This window comes from Catharus ustulatus, chromosome 5 (assembly GCF_009819885.2).
Source record: "Catharus ustulatus isolate bCatUst1 chromosome 5, bCatUst1.pri.v2, whole genome shotgun sequence".
Lineage (NCBI taxonomy): Eukaryota > Metazoa > Chordata > Aves > Passeriformes > Turdidae > Catharus > Catharus ustulatus.
The window spans coordinates 12,423,700-12,445,162 of NC_046225.1; the positions used below are offsets into that span (position 1 = coordinate 12,423,700).

The 21,463-nt window shown below is 36.8% G+C and overlaps 1 protein-coding gene across 4 annotated transcripts in view; it reads left to right on the top strand.

Annotated features, from left to right (window-relative positions):
• LRBA (LPS responsive beige-like anchor protein) overlaps positions 1-21,463 on the top strand; it is a 365,003-nt gene that overhangs the window by 340,759 nt on the left and 2,781 nt on the right. For all 4 annotated transcript variants that reach the window (XM_033059906.1, XM_033059908.1, XM_033059907.1 and 1 more), the window contains 3 exons: positions 12,532-12,633; positions 13,823-14,037; positions 20,547-20,698. In XM_033059906.1, the coding sequence (XP_032915797.1) occupies positions 12,532-12,633; positions 13,823-14,037; positions 20,547-20,698 (469 nt within the window). The remainder of the gene's footprint in view (positions 1-12,531; positions 12,634-13,822; positions 14,038-20,546; positions 20,699-21,463) is intronic.

Consider the following 21,463-nt stretch of genomic DNA (forward strand, 5'->3'; position numbering starts at 1 on the left):
GGGAGGTGGGAGGGAGAGGATGTGTCCTTCCCCTCGGTACTCCTTGGAGCCCATGTGTGATCTGTGGCACACAAAGTTGGCTTCTGCATATTTAGAGGCTCCAAGGCACCACTTGGGGATGTGACATTATGCACCAGGACTTGTGTGATGGAATGTGGGGAGATTCCTGGGAGAGGGCTGTGGAAAGATGCTGTGTTTTGTCCTTGCCCAGCCTAAGGAAGTGGAGGTGGAGGGGAGAAGTGGGGGGTGGGAGGAGGGGTTGTGTGATGGCTGGAGCAAAGAGATGAGAGAATTCATTTGCATACAAATGGTGAGCATCACTTTCAGATCCCACTTTCGCTTTGAAGCTCAAGTGGCAACTCCTGGTGTTTGGACATTACTTAGGTTGGGGGATCCATTTTCCTTTGTAATCACAGAACCATAGGAAACAGGGCTTTGGTCACCTGATCTATTCTCTTTTCCCAATGAGGGCTTAACTATGCCAAAACCAATCTCCCCTGATGTTTGTCCAATCTTCCCTTAAAAACTTCAGCACCTGCATTTTTGGGCCTTAGAAGCCCTGTCCTTAGCAGTCTTTTCCCAGTGTTCAGCCTCCTGTCCAATTCTTTTTGCAGCAGTTGAATTCTATCATCTTTTATCTATTTTTGTTTTGTGTAGAGAACAGATTATTTCCTTCTTGTAGCTACTTCCGGTTATTTGGATTGCCATGACCTGCAATTCTTTGCCTCCAACTTTAATAACTCAATTCTTTGGTTTTTGTCATAAGTCATGTTTTTCCAGACCTCTGATTTTTTTTGTGTATTCCCCTCTTCAGTTGACTGTCTTCCTCAAAGCAGACCCAGGAATTCAGCTGAAACCTTTCCAGTATTAAGTAGAAAACAACCTGTTTTACAGACCAGTACTTTTCACATGCCCAGGGAATATCTGTTTCTTTCAAAACACCATGACACTGTCAATTCTTTTAAGGGCATGAGCCAATATGAGTTTCAGTGTTTTCTGAAGAATCACTTGTCTCCTCTGTGTAGTATAGCTGTGGAACCTCATCTTCAAACTTCCTGAAGGGTATTCTTTTTTAGACTGTTTATCCAATTTGCCAAACTTACTTTGATTTCTCATCCTGTCCTCCAGCAGCCTTGCGGCAACTCATATCTGCAAATATACTTTGCAGTCTTATTCTATTAAATTGGTCATTAAAGCAAATGCCAACTAGCACACAGTCCAGGAATGCCCATCAATACATTTACCATTTTGACAATGAATAGCTTTCTGAATGTAGCTTTCCAAGGTATAATAGTATCTTCTGAATGTGTACTTCCCTGTTTTCCTTAAGAAATTGCTCACGTGGAACAGCGCTGCAGTTCTTACTAAAGTAAAAATATGTGATGTCTCCTGAACACGTCCTGTTACTTTGCCATTGCAAGAAAAAATAGCTTTGACATGATTGGTTCAGAACAAATCCAAATCAGCTGTTACTCATCTCCTTGTTTTCTTGTAGGAAATTGTGTGTATATATATAAAAATGTAAGTGTTCTGCCAGTATTTTTTCTGTTTGTTGGGATTAAGCAGACTACTCTCGTATTTTTCTTTTTCCTGCTTCTTGAACAACGCTAGACTGTTTTCAGTCTTGCAGAACCCCACCCAATATCCATGAAACAATTGTTATAACTCTGGGATTATGTAGCTTCATTGTCACAGTATCTTCAGCTCGCTATTATCAGGCCAATTGAGTGCCAAGCATGTACCTCCTTCAGATATTCTCTAGTTGCGACAAGAGTTTTCACTGCTGGTTTTACTTGGCTTTGCTGTCTGACTGCAGCTGACCTTTTCTTGAAGTCCTTTGTATGGCATCATTTACTGGTATTGCTTGCTCTTAACTAATCAACTTCTTGAGAAAACTTGGCATATTTTTATGTTTTTAGAATGTTATTCCTGATGTCCTTGTTAGTTACATCTCATCTCTGTGTGGCTCTCTGGGGTTTGTCTCTTTGCACTGTTTGTTGCTTGCACTGTTTCAGAAATATCTCATTTATTTTGATCTTTCTGCCTGACTTTCCTGTGTCAAAGTCACTGGAGAGCTCTGAGTTGTGGCAGCTGAGATCTTGTCTGTCTTATCCCTCTGCTGCATTCACTAGTAGCCTTATTACCTTTTCCTTTGTTTTCTGTAGCTTAACTGCCCGTGGGATCTTACAGAAGGATATTCTGTATCTATTGAAACCTGTTTTCCCAAAATACTTCAGGAATTATCTTGTCCTTGATCTCTCACTTGTAAAGTGTATTGAACATTCTCATATCTTAGCCACTTGCATGTGAATTCCATTCAGCAAGGCGTGTATTTGTTTTGCTGTATTGGTTATAATCATCTATAAGGTCATCTCTAGCTGTTTTATATTAAAAATTATCTCCAAATCTCTTTCTACAAACATACTTGTGGTATTCCTGTACCGACACATGATTTTGGGATATCCCATTTTCTCCAGTTTTCTTTAATAATCCCTCACCTACATGGACCAGGTAGAGGCCAATCATGAATGTTAGTGAATGTAAATCTGTCTTCAAGGTTTTGGGTTTTTCACTGTAGCTAATGTTTGGATGTACTTTCTTGAAGGGGAGGTTTATGATAGTGAATATGTCTTAATATTGTTTATCCTTCTAAAATGGTTTGTGCTTAATAAACGATAGACATTTCTATAGTCCAGTGGAAGGCAAAGTGTTTTTCTGCTATTTCTTGCTCTTTATTCACAGAGTATGAAGATATGGTTCCATTGCTTTCAAATATCCATGAATGCGTCCACAATTAGGTTTCAGTTTTTGTATTTTGAAAAAACCAAAATATTTTTTAATTAGAAATTTGATTTGCTAAGGAAATTAAGGCTTGACTGATAAAAATCTTCAGTGCTATGAAATGTACAGTCTGTGTGTAACTGTATCACTACTGCTAATACTAATGGGCTCTCTTCTGAGTTATTGCACTGATCTTCCACACATATGTGAATAAAACAAATTATATTACCTCTTTTATGTTAGCCCATAAAACCAGAAAATGTTACTCTCTGTATGTATCACATTTGCATCACGAGGACTATGGGGGTGCTTTCATTACATAGCTTTATATTTTTTAGTGGGTACTATATTCAGGTATTCTGAAGTGTGGGAAATAAATGGCTTTAGTGGTGTAGCTGTGTAGCAGGACTCACGTGAATGTAAGTGCCTGATTTCATACTTCAAAATACAATTACTCTATTTAACTAAGATTTAATTGGAAAGATTCACTGAACAGTTTTGCTATTGAAAATGTGTAGAATAATTCCCTCAGATGCAAATTTTTAAAATGCATAATCTTTTCCATTTATAATATATGGAATCTCCCAAAGGATTCAAAATTTAACCATGTTTCTTGTCTTGCTGAAGAGCAATCTTGTTCCTATCCAAGCTACTTGTAAAAGAAACTGCATTTTTGTTTGATTTTTATTTAGCTAGAATTCCTAAATAAATATTTGAATACATACAAGACTTTATCAATTAACATTATTATTATTAAATATATATAATATGTATAGCATATGTATTATAAAATAATTATAAATTATTCTTAACATTAAAACTATAATCTTGAGACTAGAGAAATCATTCGTTTTAATTGTATTGGTAATCATAGTAAAAGATAAAACATCTGTATTTCATCAACTGCTGCAGACATTTTTCAGTTGGAAAATTTTAAACTTTTTTAATAATTCATAATAAATTATTAAAGTCGACAATGCAAGCAATTTAAACTTTAAATTATACCTGAGGAGCATCTTTGTGTTGGTTGATTGAAGAATAATGTCATGGGTTATAATGGCTTTGTACTCAGACACACTAATCCTGCGAAGTTGAATTCTGTGAGGGTTTGCATAGATGCTTCTCTCTGCACATAGTGAACAGTCACACTGATTTCAAGCAGGTCATGTGTCTGCTGTTAACTCAGTAGCCAAAAATCCTCTCTTGCCTTCTTCCCTTATCCTCATCTTGAATTAACTTACATCTTGGTTCCCAGCTCTGCATGATCTGGACTTCTATTTTTAAAATTCGTTTTAAAACCAATAGTAGTAGAAAAGATGAGGGTCCACATTTCCAAGAAGTATTTATAGAGTAAAATTTATTTACAATTCTCATTATTGTTTTTAAAACATTGAAAGTAATTTCCTTAATAGCAGCTTCTTTTTAAAAAATTGAATTGGGAAGGAGTTGTAAAAAGCTTACCTGTTAGTCTTCCCTTTTCCATTTACCGTGCTAAGTAGCAGGAGTATCAAAATGTCCATAAATCACTAATCAGGCTAGTTAGCAATGCAAATTCTCCTATTACTGTTACTTTCTGTCTATCAGAGTAGCTACGTATTTGCAGAGCCTCAAAATACTAAAATATGTTTGAAATTGCTGCAGCTATAAAGGCAATACTCCACTGAAGTCAGCCTGGTAGGAAAAGTGTTGCTCCAGCATCGAGTTTTAGGATAGTCTGCACATGCTCCTTTAGGTGCTCAATAGCACTTTTATTTTTTTACCCCTGCACGCATTTTATACATTATTGTGTGAGCGCTTCTTAAAAAAAACTAGCCAGTAAATAATTCAGTATTGTTGTAACATTGTTTTACTGCAGATATAACAAATATTCTTTGTTTCTCAAAAATGGCAGGACAGCACAATGTTGTCTGTAAAGCCAGAGTCCTTCAGCACCATCTGCTGGCATCCAGTTGAAGCTGATCTCAGGACTGGATTCCAAGCACTATTTAGTAAAAAAGTAAAAATACCTATTCACATTTTGGAGGCAAAAAAAAATTCATTTGTAGTATAATTTTTATCTTTTTTGTTAAAATTAAAATGAGAAAATACGATGTGAATTTAAGTCCAGCATAGGGACTGAAACAGAAATGGGTCAGGAGTGTTTTGTTAAGTGGAACTGTAAAAAGAAATTGAGTACTTTTTTCTTTGTACTTTAAAGGGCTTTAACAAGCACAATATTACATTTTTCTATGTGTGCTGCAAGTCCAATTCAGTACAAAGAATCATAGAGAATATCCAAAAAGCTTGGGAAAAGTATCCATAACGTTTTTGAAAGGTGTAGCAACCACTGAATATTCTTTTACCTAACATTTACTGCATTATTCAGTGTTAGCCTTGAAAGCCTCGTGGGAGCTTAGTGGACAGAGGCCCTGATGCTGTAACTGGTCCCACAGTTCCCTGTAGCTTCACAGGTAACAAGAGTGAATGTTGTGAATCTGTGTGAATCTGGAACAGAGCCTTGAATTCTGCAGCCACAAAAGGTCACTGTCCTTTCTTCTCTCAGCTGTAACACATTGATACCTCAAAGAGTTTGAGGCCTCATTGAACCTCATTGTATGGAGGCCTCCAAGTACTCTGTAAATCACACAGAAATGAAGGTCCTACCTTCCACATATTTAAACAAGAAAAAAAGATGAGGAATAACAGGTGGATGAATTCTGGTATATCTGGAAATCTGCAAGGATGGAGCACAAGCCAGATAATTTTGTATTTATATAATACCAAAAGTCATGCCATAGTTACCTATGGGGACAAGGTCTTCTTTGAAAAGAACTTGAAATGACATTCACAGATAGTTTGGAAAGCAGCTAAATAGCCATAGTGGCTAGGTAGGGATGAGCATGTAAATTTGTGTGCCATGAATATTTGTTTTGGCTAAAAGGATGTCCTACAGTATTAAGTGTAGCATCTCTATCATCCTTGTTTTCAGCTGGCTAAGAGATTGTGTTTCAGGACTAGTCAACCCAGTAATTCAAAAAAACATTGTAGACCAAGTTTTGAGGCAATCAAGGATGTATGTATTTTGAGACTAGAAGCACAGAAGGAGTTTGGGTGCTGCTTTTTGTTGGCAATATCCATCTTTCAGGTGTTACTGAAATGGGATGCATGCAATTTCCAACAGGATAAAGATATTTAGTGCTCCATGATGGAACACAGACCTTTGAGTTCCAGGAAAAACAATGTTGTATTTATGACTTATAACTAATAGTTGATGTGGTAAAAGGAATTACATTCAGATGGTAAATGAATACAACCTTAATGTGCACCATATACAGAGTTGTGGGATGATGTGCTAATGCATCACATTTATTTTTCCTTGGTTGGTTGCTGAGAAAAATCACCATCCAGTTTAAAGTCTACACTATGTAAGACAGAACAGAGTAGTGCAGAAGATATAATAATTTATAGTCTAGAATAAGATCACAGTGCAAATGTTATAAAAATTATTTGATCAATACAATAATCCTGACTTGGGTGAGAAATTTTTTTTTAAGTGTTTCTGAATCGAAATTCTAGTAGCACCATGGAGATACTGGAGTTATGGCCTGCCTCATTGAAAAAGTACCTGGTTTAAAGAGTTGTAAAAAGACAGCTAATTTGAGTATTCTCTGAACTTGGTGTATACCATCAGCACTCTGACTTACATTGGTAAATAATCTCTAGTACAATATACTACTGGTTGGTGGTATTGGTTTTAAAATACCTTTATAAATGTAATCAAATAGCTCAAGCACAGACTTGAAAATAAATTCTTTTTGATGTATTTTAATAGGGGAGAATAAAAAGATCATGAAAATGTGCCAAGCTGGGTGCACTTAATCATAGGAAACCTCTCATCTCAGATTATATTTTGCCCAAGTTATGAAACGCTGTATAGGTTTTAACTAGATGTAGTTATCTTAATTTATCTTACAATTGCTTAGTAGCTGCTATTTCTGACTGAAATAATTTCTTGATTTTTTTTGTTTATTTGATTGGGGTTTTTTTTTTGTTTTCCTTTTCTGTTTAGGTTTGCTGTCTTTTTTTCTTGAACTCACTAGGTAATGGTACTATAAACCAAAAAAGAGAAATATGAAGAAAATAGATTATTTTTTAGTATAAACAAAAGCCCCTTCATAAACCATGGCAGTGTTCTAAAACTTCAAAGCTGCCATATAAGTAACAGTTTATGAAGTCGAGATGGTGCAAATATTAAAATATTAGTGTACTCTGACCCTGAATATTCACTTGCAGATATTTTCCAGGGGCTTCAAAAAGGCCTGGGTTCAGTGGGAGGAGTCCTGTTGAATGATTTCCAGGACTTGCAGCAGATGAATCCCCTCTAAGGGAGAACCTGTTCCAGAAAGTTTTGTGTTGCACATGGTGTAGGAATTAAGAGACTGGGGATTATTGACTTTTGAAGTCTGAATTGTAATAGCAAGTTTATGAAGGCCTGTTAGATCTTCTTCTTTATTCTGTTTGTTTTGGAAATGTTTTTGTGACTCAGCATGTATGAAAAAATCTCTCATGAATATTGAATAAATGTTGGCCACTTGTTGCACTGAGTGACACTGAGGGAAATGCAGTAAACCCTCCTGGTTATATTTACTGAAATGAATCCTACAAGTTAAATCTGATGTATTTTCTCCCTGCTGAACAAATTATAGCATCTCCTGTGCTTTGCGTGTTTAGACCTTGCTTCAGGATAGAATGATGCCTTGTTCGAAGATGTTGTTCCTTTTTCAGAATATACAGGATTGAAGTGTTTTTTTACAAAACCAAAACTTGCATCTTGGCATAAGGTTGTACTTTTTGTGGGAAAATAAGTCTGAACAGATGGGAAATAGTTTGAAGGAATTAAGAGGAAATGCTGATGGAGTGTCGCATGAAGAACCAGAGAACAATGACGTTCCTATATAATATGAAAATTTTATATTGTTATATAAAACTTCTTATTTACAAAGAAAAGATTATTCAAACTACAGCTTTAGGAATATTTCAATGATTTTGTGTGGTATCACTTGAGTAAGATCTCTCTTCCATTAGGTAACTTTCTGTGCCAGTGAAGTAGGGTTCTGATAATTTGGCTGATTATATGATCTATAAATAATGTTAATGCACAGACTGTGTAATATTTGACAGTTATCATTTTGATGCAATTAAAGTCTGAAACCTGCTATATAATCAACATAGGACCTTAGCAGCAAAATAGTTTTCTTGATTTACCTACATTTTGCTTAGAGCATATTTGTCCATATGTCTTATATTCTGTACATACATCTGTATACTTCCCATGTTTATTTCAAACCTTTTATTGTTTTCCTCATTTTTTAATCATAAAAAGCAACTTCCAAATTGGGAAATTTTAAAAGTGAGTTTTAGAAGAAGTCCTTTCTTACAGGTATAATTTGGTTTGGTTGATGTATTGTTCTGAGAAAGCACTCAATCACTTTTGCAAGAAATAGGTCAAAAAGAAAGATTAACTGATGCTTCATTTAATTTGGATTTTATATTGACATAAAATCGCATAATTAATTTCCCATTTAAAAGTGCCCCACAGCCTCTGCAATCACAGAATAATTTAGAAATTACTGTTTAGGTCTCTGTGACTTATAATAATTGACTGTCTTCTCATTATAAAACATAAAAAGGATCGCAGTTGAATATTTTATATTTTAGTGTATTCCATAATATTATCTTACCCATAAATAGTAGGAAGAATATCTCATATTTAATTGTGAGGTAAGTTTTTTAGCTAATCTCTCCTTTGGTTTCTTTTTAGGAAGATATTTTTCTTCAAATGAGTTCTTGTGTTTGGCTCAGCTTTTACAGCTTAGTGTTGAAAATAAAGCAAGCGGCCATTTCAGGAATTTGCCGATGGATTTAAAATGTCATGATCCTGCTTTGTATTGTAACATCACCAAAGCTGAAAAAAAATAGCAGAGAGAGACCCAGTAATACAAACCAATTTCTTATTCTCTCCAGTAAGACTTTTCTTCTTCTGGATGTCATTAAACTGGAAGAAAGTTTTGACTTTGCTGTAATCCCACTGTTCCTTTTTAAACGTAGTCTCCAAAAGCCTAACATTTTTTCACTGATATATCACCACAGGCTGACATGATATCATGTGCTCTTCTTTTATCTTCTGAAGCTTGAGTTTTATGATTTAAAATGTACTTTAGTTACTTAAGTAAGAGTGATATTTTATGTTATTTTCTATGGGAAAACAGCTTTGCAGAAATTATTTATTGGAATGTAGGTGAGTTCTTTCAAAATAATTTGAATGGTTGCTGCAAAAGTAAAGTATTCGGTCCATTACTGGAAAGTAACTTTATGTGTGCCTTCTGTGGCTTGAATAAATCATTGATGGCATTTGCAGCAATGTGAATGTGGCATTAGGAATGTTACAGCATCCAGCTCCAAGCATCAATCCAGTGACGGGATAGTCTGAGCATATCACTATATCCCACACTGAGAAAAGCACATCTGTAAAACTATTGTGTTCTGGTTATTAGTGCTAGGATTTGAACTATCTTTAATTTCATTTGACTTGTTCATCTTCCTTAAGGATCTCCATAAAGATTCTCTGAGTATTCTTTTCAGCCCTTACTTAGGGTTTGCATCAGTGGTCGTAAACCTGCTTAGCGGACAAAGACTCTCTTCCCTTTGAAGTCACTTCCCTAGCTTTTCAAAAGGGTCTGCGAGTCTGTTCTCCTGAAACAATTTAGAAAAGTTTGAAGTGGTGCCCCTTAAACCAGCAACAAAATAAAATTTTCTCTTTGCATTATTGAAAACCATGACAATCTTTTGAAGCAATAACAGTTTAAAAGCTTTTAAGGAAATCTGTTCTGCTCTATGACCAGCTTTTAAGTTGACCCCATTATTTGGGAAATCAGAGGCTTGGAAACCCCTAAATACTTGACATTCTTATCAAAGGAGTCAGCCTGACTTTTCACAGGACTCTTCTTTTACAGTATCTATTCAAAGCCTAAGTTCTTTAAAGATACTACTTAGTTTTCTTCTTTTTTTTTTTTGTTCATTTGGGTTGGGTTTTTGTTTTGGTTCCCTCCCCCGCCTTGTTTAAGTGTTTCTTTATTTCAAATATAATTTAGGAAATTTTTGATACAATCTATGAAACACTGATCCTTCCACCTGTAGATTTATACTCTGTTATGTTTAAAGTCAAGTCTCAATTCTGAAAAGACTGTGAGTGTTACTTTGGGCAATTTTATTTTCTGTGAACTGTGATAAATATATATGCTCAGTTTCTACTTCTTGATGTAAGAGTCTTCTACATTTAATGCATGTAGTTGCTGACAGTCTTATGCAGATAAAGTCCATAATAATGTAGTTGCTGTAACCAATCAGTTTACTCTCATGATTTTGTTTATCTCCAAGTCCTAATAATTCATTCAGGCATTGCTTCTCATAAGTGCTTCCAACTCCAACATCTTACATTCATTACCTCCTGCAATGTTGTATATTTAAAACTTCTCTGATTTCAAAAGTCTCATTAATGTGAAGTGTATAATTAGATTAATTCCTTGCTGATCTATGTGAATATGTGTTAATTCAATTTCTGAAAGCAGAAGAAAGCAATAAAACCAGAATTCTGAAATGTTGCTAATATAGGCAGCTCATTTCAAAGAAAACAAACTAAAAAGACCTTTAAATGCACAAAGCTGCTGCATTTTAGGGCTTGGGAACCACAGGGAGAAAAAATTGGTTGGCAGTATTAAATGGTTACTGCATAGTATGACTGGTATGGTTGCTGTTACATTTTCCGCTAAAACGCAGGTTTGTGGCTTGGCTACACAGAGTTAATTTATGAATCTTCTGAGGTGCCCAGCCCATGTTTAAAGGAGCAATGTACAATAGAGCAGCTTTGCTCTGAAAGGTTTGTAGCAAAATTCACAGGACCAGCCACCTGAGAAGTACCTAGAGGTCATTAAATCCACCCTTATGCTTCTAATTTGTTGGGAGGGTTTTTTTTTCCTTTGCTCCTGAACTGTCTGCCATACTTCCTGGGCTTGAGTCTGTTTTTTCAAACATTATGTGAAACAAAAGCGACAGCTTCTAATGACTGTTTCTTAAGAGATTAGGACAATTCAGCAAGTTGCTCCATTTAAAATTCACATTTGAAATGCTGGCAGTGTACATGCCTGGGTGTGCACATGTATGCACACACACATATAATGTCTGTGGCTATACCTAAGAAGAAGTAGATTTATTTACTTTTCAAGATTTTGCATTGTTGATGTAAACTGTAGTAGTAACTGCAGAATAAATCAAATTTTGAAAGGTCAAAATTCTTGATTTGAGGCTTTGTCAGACATTATGATCTTTACTTAAAAGCCATTGGAATGCAGCAGCTGCATAGATGTTTTGGAGGGTGGCATAAATGGTGTGAGTTAAAATATTTATGCAAGCCCAGATCTTACACCTCTTTTGCAGAGAAGTCTGTCAGTGTACACATGAGAAACTATCCCTTTAAACAGAGCTCCATGATTTCTAATAACACCCAGGACCAGTATTGCTGGTGCTGCTCTACATGGACAGATTGATGACTTTATGCTGGGTTTATCTTTTAAGAAGTTGCAACCCCAAATGTAATTTGGTTGGTGCTAACTTAGTAACAAATGGAATCAGTTGGTCCCTCTATTACTCTGTGTCTTTATAAGACCATCTCCTCTTTTTCAAGTGAATAAAAGGTTGATTTTACCACTGCTTTACTGCCTGGTTGGTATCTCACATATCATCATCCATGGTGAAATGAAATTATTCCCTGCTGCTTAAATATTAATCTAAACCTTTTGAAAACTACATGGTAGCATTCCTCAAGAAACATTCTTTTGAGTTTAAATGCTTTGTAGAATGCTATGAATGAGCTAATTATATGGTAAAACAAACTTTTTCATTTTGTGAAATGCCAGCACTCTTGAAGAGGGCAGTGAATAATCTGTGAGCAAAGTTATAAAACGATTTAAAGAGCTTTATAGAATTTGCTTACCCTTTCTCTGCCTTGACCTGGAGAGTAATGTTTTTTTTGCTTTAAATGTGCCAGTTGTAAAATTATTTTTATTGTATCCATATATGGTTGATTATAAAGAGAATTACAGAAAAAATAAAATACAGTTCCTGTAGCAGGGAAATGTCTAATAGGATCCTTAATGTTAGGTGTGAGTGGGATTTTTTTGCAAATTCATCAGAAATTTATACTGACTGTAGTTAAACTCCACATTTTGTAAAGAACTAGACTTCAAGCTGAGGTTTCAGCACTGTTATTAGTTTAAAATGAAATCAGTCACTGGAAGTTTTCCTTCATCTTTGGGCACTTCAGGTGTCTTCTGATAGCTGCTGTAGTGATACTTGTGTTTATGAATGCCTGTTGTAAGAATGCCTGTTGTAAGAATGCCTGTTGACTTAAATCTCTCCCTCCACAAAATATAAATTAGAAGGGGAGACAGAGGGAGGGGAAACCAAGTTTGGTTTGTTTTACTGCACACCTGGCTTTCATATTCCTGCAGGTTAGTAAATATGCAGGCAGAGTGCTGCTGCTGTGCTACACAGGCAGGAGTACCACACTCCCATATGCAAACAGGAGCATTGAAGTGATTTGTAAGCAACATGAATTCAAAGAGCAGGGAAACAAAAGGTGCTTCAGTGATGGAAAGCAGTGATTTTGGGAATAGATTGTAACCAAGGATTGCTTTTATTGTTTTTTCACTGAAGGTGATTTCGCTACTCCTCGAGCTGTTCTGACAGGACACGACTATGAGATCACCTGTGCTGCCATTTGTGCTGAGCTTGGCCTGGTAATAAGTGGTTCAAAAGGTAACGTAGTTCTTGTCATTTCTTTCTGTTTGTGAAGCTATAATCCTAATGTCAAGAGGAATATAGTTTCAGGTGGAAGAATTTATAAACTTTATGTGGTTTTTATTTCTAACTTTTTTTTGAGTTGCTATGGAATTTGAAACCTCTTTTTAAGCACATTAAAACTGAGGATTGTTCAGACATTTATAAGAAGAGGCAACCACATCAGTTTCCCTCCTGATTGCTGTTTCTGTTTGTTTATCCAGTATATAATTGCATATAGCATAGTTGGATACAGCTTTTGAGGGCCAGGATGGTGAAGAGTGGCTGTAATGGATAACTTCTCAAAAAAGAGAAGCAAAAATTAGTTTTGAGAGAAAGAGAATGTACTGGACTGTTTGATGAAGGGTGTGTATAAACTACTGGTAATTCTGTTCAGGCTCTTTCAGCTTGGCTGCAAAGCTTTTAATATGCTCCACTTGTGTTTTCAAAGACCTGCTTTTAGCAGACAAATTATAAAGATGTTGATTCTGTGGATATTCTTTCTAATTTTCTTATTTCTTAATTGTCAAAAATTATTTTTAAACTGTAAGTTTCTTGGAATTAGTATTTTTCTACTTTAGTGTTTCTAAAGTAACTACTCAGAGACACTTCTTCAGGGTTGGGTGTACTCATTGTCTGTACCTATGTGCATTTCTGTGCATGTGAATTCATGTGGTTTATGTGCAAAACAGGTATTTGTCAAAATATGTTAAAAAAGCAAATACTTAGTGGGTTGTATATGGCTTAAAATCTTAAAATGAGAACATACACCTGTAGAATACCTACATATGTAAATTCATTACTCTTAGATTCGGGTGTCTTTGTGTGTTGAAAATCTTCTGTCAATGTTTCAGTGCATTTAATTACTCAAAATTAAATAATCTCAAAATTAACTCTCAGAATTAACTACTTGCTTTAAAAGAAAAGCCACAGAAGGCAATCTAGGTGCTCTAAAACACTTAAACAGCTTATCTCTTAAAAGCTTTGGATTAATCTTAGTGTCTGGCACCCTTAAAGTCATGGGCAATTCACCTAAACATGGTAACAACCATTGTGAAGAAGTATAATAATGATTATTTAAGTAGAAGTCATGACTTCTTATTTGTAAAATGATGTCTTGAATTGAGTGTGTAAGTCACTAACCTGAGATCCTATTCTGTCTCACTAGAAGGACCATGTCTCATACATTCTATGAATGGAGATCTACTGAGGACGTTGGAAGGTCCTGAAAGATTACAGGGTCCTGAAAGCTGCCTGAGACCAAAACTTATTCAAGCTTCCAGAGAAGGCCACTGTGTCATATATTATGAAAATGGCCTCTTCTGTGTGTTCAGTGTGAATGGAAGACTGCAGGCCACTATGGAAACAGATGACAAGATAAGGGTGAGTGTCCTCAAATGTGTGCTAGCTATCAGCTCCATGGGGAAAAGCTCTCAATGTTGGAGGTGTGTGGAGACTCTTTCTGTAGCCAGACCATAAATATGTGGTACCAGACCATAGCAGAGCAGTATTCTGAAAAAAAAATTGAGAGGACCACGTACTCTTAATAGCATAAGGAGGAATTTTTTTACAGTTTTAACTGTGAAGAAATCTGTTCATAAAGTAAGGAATATTGTGTAGGCATTTCCTTGAATTGGAGAATATAAATATTACTTAGTTGCTGACCAGGAGTGGCTGTGTTGCATCTTTGCTTTTGAGTCTGAAGGCAGGAGGTCAGTGGACATGCTATTTTGGATGTTAGTTTTCCCTTTCTTCTGGCATCTCTGACTGCATTCCTGCATCCTGGTTCAGAGAGGATGTGTTGTGCTGAGCTCCAGGAAGTTTATAGGGCTATGTCTGTGCTTCAACTCTTAGCCCTTTGGAATTTGCTAAGTAGGCAGCAGAGTTCCACATCTTCAGCTGCAAGAGACATGGAGCAAGTCCAAAACTATACAGGAGGCATTTTAAGCGTATGGCTTTATGAAAATTATTTTATAATAGAAAATGAAGGTCTCTTGACAGTTCCTGTGTAATAGTGCCTATGAAACAGAGCAGAAGCTGCCAACTGTACTGCAGTACCACACCTCCAAGCTGATTTTTGTAATCTGATGGAAGATCCCAGGAACTCAACCACTGGGATTTCCAATGTTCTCTTGAGTTGGAAACTCTCAAAAGTTTTCTCTTTATTTGGATTGCACGTGTCAGGAAGAAAATCCCTCTCTGCCATCATGTTTGTTTTACAGAATTACTGGCATTCTTTCAGCTCTTATGCAAAGTTGTGAGCACTTCTTTCCATACTAAAGATGGAAGAATGTGTCAATGTATTTTAAAGAATTTTTATCTTTGTTACTTGCACTTTATTATTTGTATGGAACTGCTTCATTAGCACTGAAGTTTCTGGTACAGTTCAGTATATTCCACTTAAAACCTTCTTAAACTTCTATCATGTGCTATGCTCTGCTAATCCAATATCCCTATGTCATCCATTCAAAATGTCAGCTGTGCTGGTGGTGGAATATGCAGAAATAACTCTCTGTATAGGTCCCTTTTCTGTAGTGAGAGTACAGTCTACAGGGGTTAGGATGCATTTGACTTCTGTGTTCTGTGGCAGGCACAGGTGCAGGTTTGAGGCTGAGGAAGTGAAATAGGAATGTGTATATTTCTGTCTCCAGACATTTTTCCAAATTAATGTAGATTTTTGCATCAGTTCCCTGAAATTTTACCTTTGGCTGTCTTTGTACAAATACTTCTGGGATTTTCAGCCTACCCTTCATCCCAGAGTTCTTTCCATAAAGCAAGACCATATCACAGTATTTTCTCTTTTTACATTAATAATGTTGATAATCTGTCACTTTCAGTTGTGATTATGTTGTCAGCTAGGCCAGCAAATCTGTAAAATATCTAGAAATCCCTTGCCGGCTAAAACAATTTCTGTAGTGTTTCAGTCAGTACCCACAGCTTTAGGAATGTTGCTGGAGGCAATGCAAGTTCTCCTCTCTGTGGGCCAGAATTATGTTTGTAGAGGGGTTTGGGGTTTATTTTGTTTTGTTTTGTTTTCTTTCTCTCCCAGTGGTCCCAACTGAGCTTTACGCTTAAACAACCTACAGCGTCTCTGCTGGTGCTTCTGCACTACATCATCGCTGAAGGAGAGTGGCAACTGCATGATTAAAGTGGGGCATTTAAAATGAATAGCACCTACCCATGGGCTGTGCTGACAAACTCTCCTCATTGGCTTTTGCTTGGGGAGAATAGAAAAGGGGAGGAAAAAGGTCATAAGTGTGGAATTTGTAATGTAACAACTTCGGTTTTCCCGCGTCATTATGGGCCGGTATTTCTGGACGTTATTGGCAAAACTAGCAGTTTTCAATAGTGAGGTTGGGATCAACATTCTGATTCTTTGTTTTATTCTTGTGCTAGAAAACTGCCAGAGAAAAATCAGACCCTCTGGGGAAATTCAGGGTCTAATCAATGCCTTCCACCTGTTTTTGTTTTAAATACTGTATTGCTCAGTGGAGCTTAGGCATATCGCAGTACATCTACCATGTCGTGTTTAGATATCTTAATGAATACCTTTAACTCTAAATAGTCTGCTTGTTCTGAGAGGTAAAGTTATTTTACCCTAAACAAAGACTGTATGCTGTTTCACCCAGAGGAACCAATTTATTTTCCTTTCCTGAGTCTGTTTTGAAATGTGGAAGTACCCACAAGACTCCTGCTGCTGTAAGCCAGGGCTGTCACAGTGTCAGCTCTGCCTTTTTACAAAGCACTACCTTTCAAAAACGAGAAACGTTAAAAGGGATTTGTGCAAAGTTTTGAGACTTCCCAAGGAAATACAAGTCAGAAATTCAGCTTTTAGAACATTGCTGAAATTGTGTGCTTTGGGGATTATTTGAGAGTCTGAAGCTCATGTTGTGAGAAAGATTAGTTGCAGGGTTGTTTCGGTTTCATACCTAGCAGAATTGCAGATAAACTACGCTGGGAAAAGCAGAACAGTAAAATTGATTCATACCGTCCTCTATACCAGCTGGAGTACTTGGGAGTAAAAACATCCTTTTGTTTGTTAAATCTTGAAGTGCCTGTCATGAAACTGAAATGTTGACAGGGTCACCTTTTTTCTTCCATTCATTCCTTCATCCCTCATTCATTCCTTCATCCCTTCATATATATATAGGCAAGTGGCTGAGAAATTTATTTATAAACAATAAAAATTAAATAAATCAACATCTTGTCTTCATGACAAGCCAGTGACTTAGTAAAATTGCATAGGTGTTAGTAAGGGTTCAAAGCCTGTACTTTATTTAATCAAAAGATCACAAAACCTACTGCATGTTGTAGGTGGTGGAAGAGTTAAAGATTAATGGCTTTAATTTGCCTTTTAATATAGCATTTCTACAGTAAAAGCCTCAAGTATAAAATCCAAGTGAACCATGACCATAAGGTTAATGGATTTTCATCAGCTGAATTTTATAAGTGTAGCAAATAATTATTTGTCACGGTCTTCAGTGCAATTTGGAAATACCCTTAGGAGGCTGCTATTGCTATAGAGAAGAAAACTACCCCATATTGATTTTTGCTTCTAATGAATAATCTCTTTAATACCTGTGTGGTTAGTTAGATCTTGTGATCATCCACTCAGTGCATGCTAGTTCTAGATAATTTTCAGTCTTACCAATTTGTTTTCTGCTCCATTCTTTCTCTACTCTTCTAAGACAGCCTCTAAATTAGAGTTTTCAAGCTCCTTGTCTGTGCTTTCAAGGTGCTTAGCACATTTCTGATAGCAACAGTCACAAAAGCAATTAATGGTTGGAACATTAATTTTTTTGGGGAGAGAGAGGGAGAAGCTCCAACTCAGAATACTCAATTCTAATCTTCGTTAGTATTCAATTTTCTATGCTTAGATGTGGTTGGAAAAACTCTACAAATCCTTTTTTATTGTGTCTAAATTCACATGTATGTCTTGATTTCTTAGTTCAAAACACGCCTGGAATAGTTTATAATCTTTTTTTTTCCCCCTCAGTGTTACATTTTGCTTACAGTACATGTTAGTGTTTCAATTACACTCCTTTTAAAGTTATTGTATGAAATAAAATTCCAGCAATGTGATCCATTCTGAATCCTTGGGAGTTGTTGCAGTAAACACTCAAAATTTATAACATAATGTAGAAGCTCTATCTTAATCTAAGTGTCGCACATCGTATAATTCTTACAGGATGTATTTGGCATCACAGTAATAGAGTGCAGCAATACAAAAAATACAGATGTGCAATATGTCTGACTTCAGTTACTGCTGCTCACAAAGCAGCATCTTACACACACTGTATATTTTGGTTTCTAGGCTTGTCAGCAGTCTGTATAAACACTTCAGTGTTGCATGAACGTAACGTCTTTGTGTTTTAGTTTCTCTGATTTTTTGTGGTGTGTGTGCTGTAAATTCTCTGTGTTAAGAAAAGCCCCAAACTTCCTTTTCCTGAGATATGTAAAAAGTTTTGCATATTTGTAAACCTTCATAAACAGAGACTGCAAGTACCAAAGTAATTAAGACTTCAGCAAAAAGATGTTTGCAAAATTCTGTCCTCAGTTCTTTCTACTGTTTCCTAATTTTAAATCTCTGAGCTGGAATTTTGCTTGTAGACTATCATGCTGAGGCCTTCCAGTGACAATGTTTTAGTCAAAAAGAATCAGTTTGTAGAGAGTGTGTAAGGAATTTAGAAACTATGACTCTGAACATCCTCCATTCTTACATCATTCTGTTGAGAAGCTGGACCAGCTGAAATTTATCACAAATTAATCCTGATGTGAAGGGTGTGTATTGCATTGAAAGGCTGTCCAAATTTAGCTGGTTCACTAATGTTAAATACATTTGTAGATAATGCTTAGTATCTATATTCTGTACTGAACACCTGTAGGCCAGGATGTAGTATTTCCCTGCAACCAATCATCCCTCACAAAGAGGTGCACAAAAGATCCATGGCAAGAAATGGGATGGTGGTGACCCTGGAAAAAGAAAGGGAAGAACTGATAAGGAAGCAGAGGAGAGAGAAGAGCAAAACCAAGGACAGGCTGCTCCTGTGCTGAGTATTGTGGACAAATCTAAAAGCAGAGAATGAAAAACAGAAATCAAGCTGGGGAGCAAAAGTCAGAAAGAGAGATGAGAAGAAGCACCTGGAAACAGAAAGAGAGAATAGGGAAAGGTTCGGTCTTACTGGAATTATGAATCATGGTCCAAAATGTAGTTTTAAAGGTCTTAATCTTGCTGGTGGCTCATGCTGATATCATTCCACATGACAAAATCCATTCAATTTTTTGGTTTTGTTTCTTTGCAAAATGCTATAGACCTCTCAGTTTTTCTGGACTGAACTGGAGGATGAGGCTATAAAATCAGGGCCTGGTGTCCTCTACTGCTTACATTTCTTTTCTGCACAGCAGCAGGGCAGGAGCCTCCTGTCAGATGAAGTTTTTATCTTCCTCAGGGTTTCTGTAATAGCAATTACTGAGACCCACGTGGAAAAAATGCTCACATGCTGTGGGAAAAGCCAGTCATGGAGTCTTCCAAGGGTTGGTGAGGGAACCACCTTCATTCAACGCTTTTTGAGGTGGGGAGTGCTGAAAGTTTACAGAGGGATGAGGGCAATGCCTGAACTGAATAGGGAATTCTTATTCAGGGGACTCCACAATATGAGACCCATGGGGTACTCAGTGAAACTGGTAGATCATCTCAAAACAGGGAATAAACCTGTGGTAAACTGCCAATTTCTTGCCCCCCCTCAGAAGGCATCAGCTGGCTCAAAAAAAATTAGGAAAATAATGGGCAGCATTTCCATAAGTAGATACTAAAGGGATCAGGAACTTTCTGATCTTCCTAATCCAGTGATTTTGAGTGCTGTGGTGCACAGGGAGAGAGGGCTGTGTGCTGGCCAGGCTGGCAGCATCTCCTGCTACCTTTGTTGGGGATAGACCTCTGGGTTAGATGGGTCATGGTCTCTGTCACCCCATACATTAGCACTTGCTCTAATAAAATTTCAAGTTCAGTTCTTTTAAGACCCATTTTGGCTGGGAAAATCCCTCTTCTAAGAAAGATTTCTCCTGAATCCTGTCCATTTAAAATCTGATAGTATCATCTGGTATAGTCATCACATAAAGAAGGAAAATTATTTTTCTGGGTATTCAGTGTATATATCTTAATTTTTTTCCAATAGCACACTAGAAATACTAAAATAAATTGAAGATTCCTGTTTGAAGAAGTCTTGACACTGTAAACCAATCGTATCCCATCTTTCTTCATCATCTGGTTCCCAAATGGAGATTTCAAATTCAGATTTGCCATCAGTTCCCATGATGATACAAAACAGGGTATATACTATTGAATTTTTCACAGGCAGTTTCAGGTTGGATGATGAAAGAAAACACAGGCTCTGTTAAGAGAGGTGGATCATTATTTTATTAATCTAGCATAGGAATCCAAAAGTGCTGGTCTAAATTAATTTTAGTGATTCCTATAAGTTCAGTTCCTGTCAACTTTCAGCTTCTGCTAGGCTGGGATTAAAGACCCTTGGGGGAATGTCAGGTGCTATATTTTAATGCCAGTGCTGCTGCATCTTGTAAATCTAGCTAATTAGAGGAGTAAATTTCTTTAGCTGACCTCATATTGGATCTTTGGAACATGAAATAAATCAGAGGTCAGGTGAGACTTAACTAGGGACATCTAATGTAATTGAGACTTGTTCATAACAGGATTGATTCTCTTGCTGGGTAAAACAACATAACAATGATGTCACTTCCCAAAAGCTTGTGCTGATATCAAAGTCTCCCTGGACATTCAGCTATCGAAATGAAACCTTTAACGAAAGGAAAAGTGGGCAAGTAAGAGCAGCAGACGCATTTGTCTGACAAACCTCTGTGTGCTTTGCCCCCAGGCCATTCAGCTGAGTCGGGATGGACAGTATCTGCTCACAGGAGGGGACAACGGCGTCGTCATGGTCTGGCAGGTGTGGGACCTCAAACGACTCTTTGCTTACCCAGGGTGCGATGCTGGAATCCGATCCATGGCCCTGTCCTATGACCAAAGGTGAGACCCAACTCTGGGCTGGACAAGAGTGTTGGGGAATATATATTTACAATTAAATTGCACTTTTACTGTTGTTCTGATTGTGATTTTCTGCAGGTCACAGATCCTGGTGATTATCTTGAGAATTCTGTGCTGGCAAAAGTTTTTTTTTTTAACATGTTATATTTAGGGCAGATAATCTTTTTCAGGATTTCAGCTCTTTGGGGAATGAAGAGAGATCCAAGAAATCTTTATTTGGCAGACTTTCAAGATAGGCTGAGTTATTGGTTTGCACCAATGTAGAGTGTGGGTCACATGGAGGTGGAAGGTTACATGTGTGCTTTCATCTCTCTTCTTTCACTTACAAGACAAATCACATTCCTAATTCAAGATTTTTGTGTTAAAAATAGAACAGTTTGAATAGTTGCAAAAGAAGATTCCCCTCACACATCCATCTGTGTGCTAAAGCAAAGAGTCATTCTCAAAATTCTAGAAAAGTTATTTTATCCATATACAGCATGGCCCTTTTTGAACACTCCTCCTGCTGAAGGTGACCAGTTAAAATTTTTGCTGCAGTTTCACATCACACTTTCTATTGCAGCTGTACTTGACAATGCTTCAGTGCTTTTATCACAGAAATACTGTTTGTTTATAAGATGGATGTTTCCCATTTCATCTGTACACCTTTAGCTTTCAGGCTAGGATTTTATTTGCTAATGGTGTGTTTACTAAATGGTGTTTCTGTGGACTTTTCAAGCAGATTTGTCTCCTAAATACCTTAGGGAT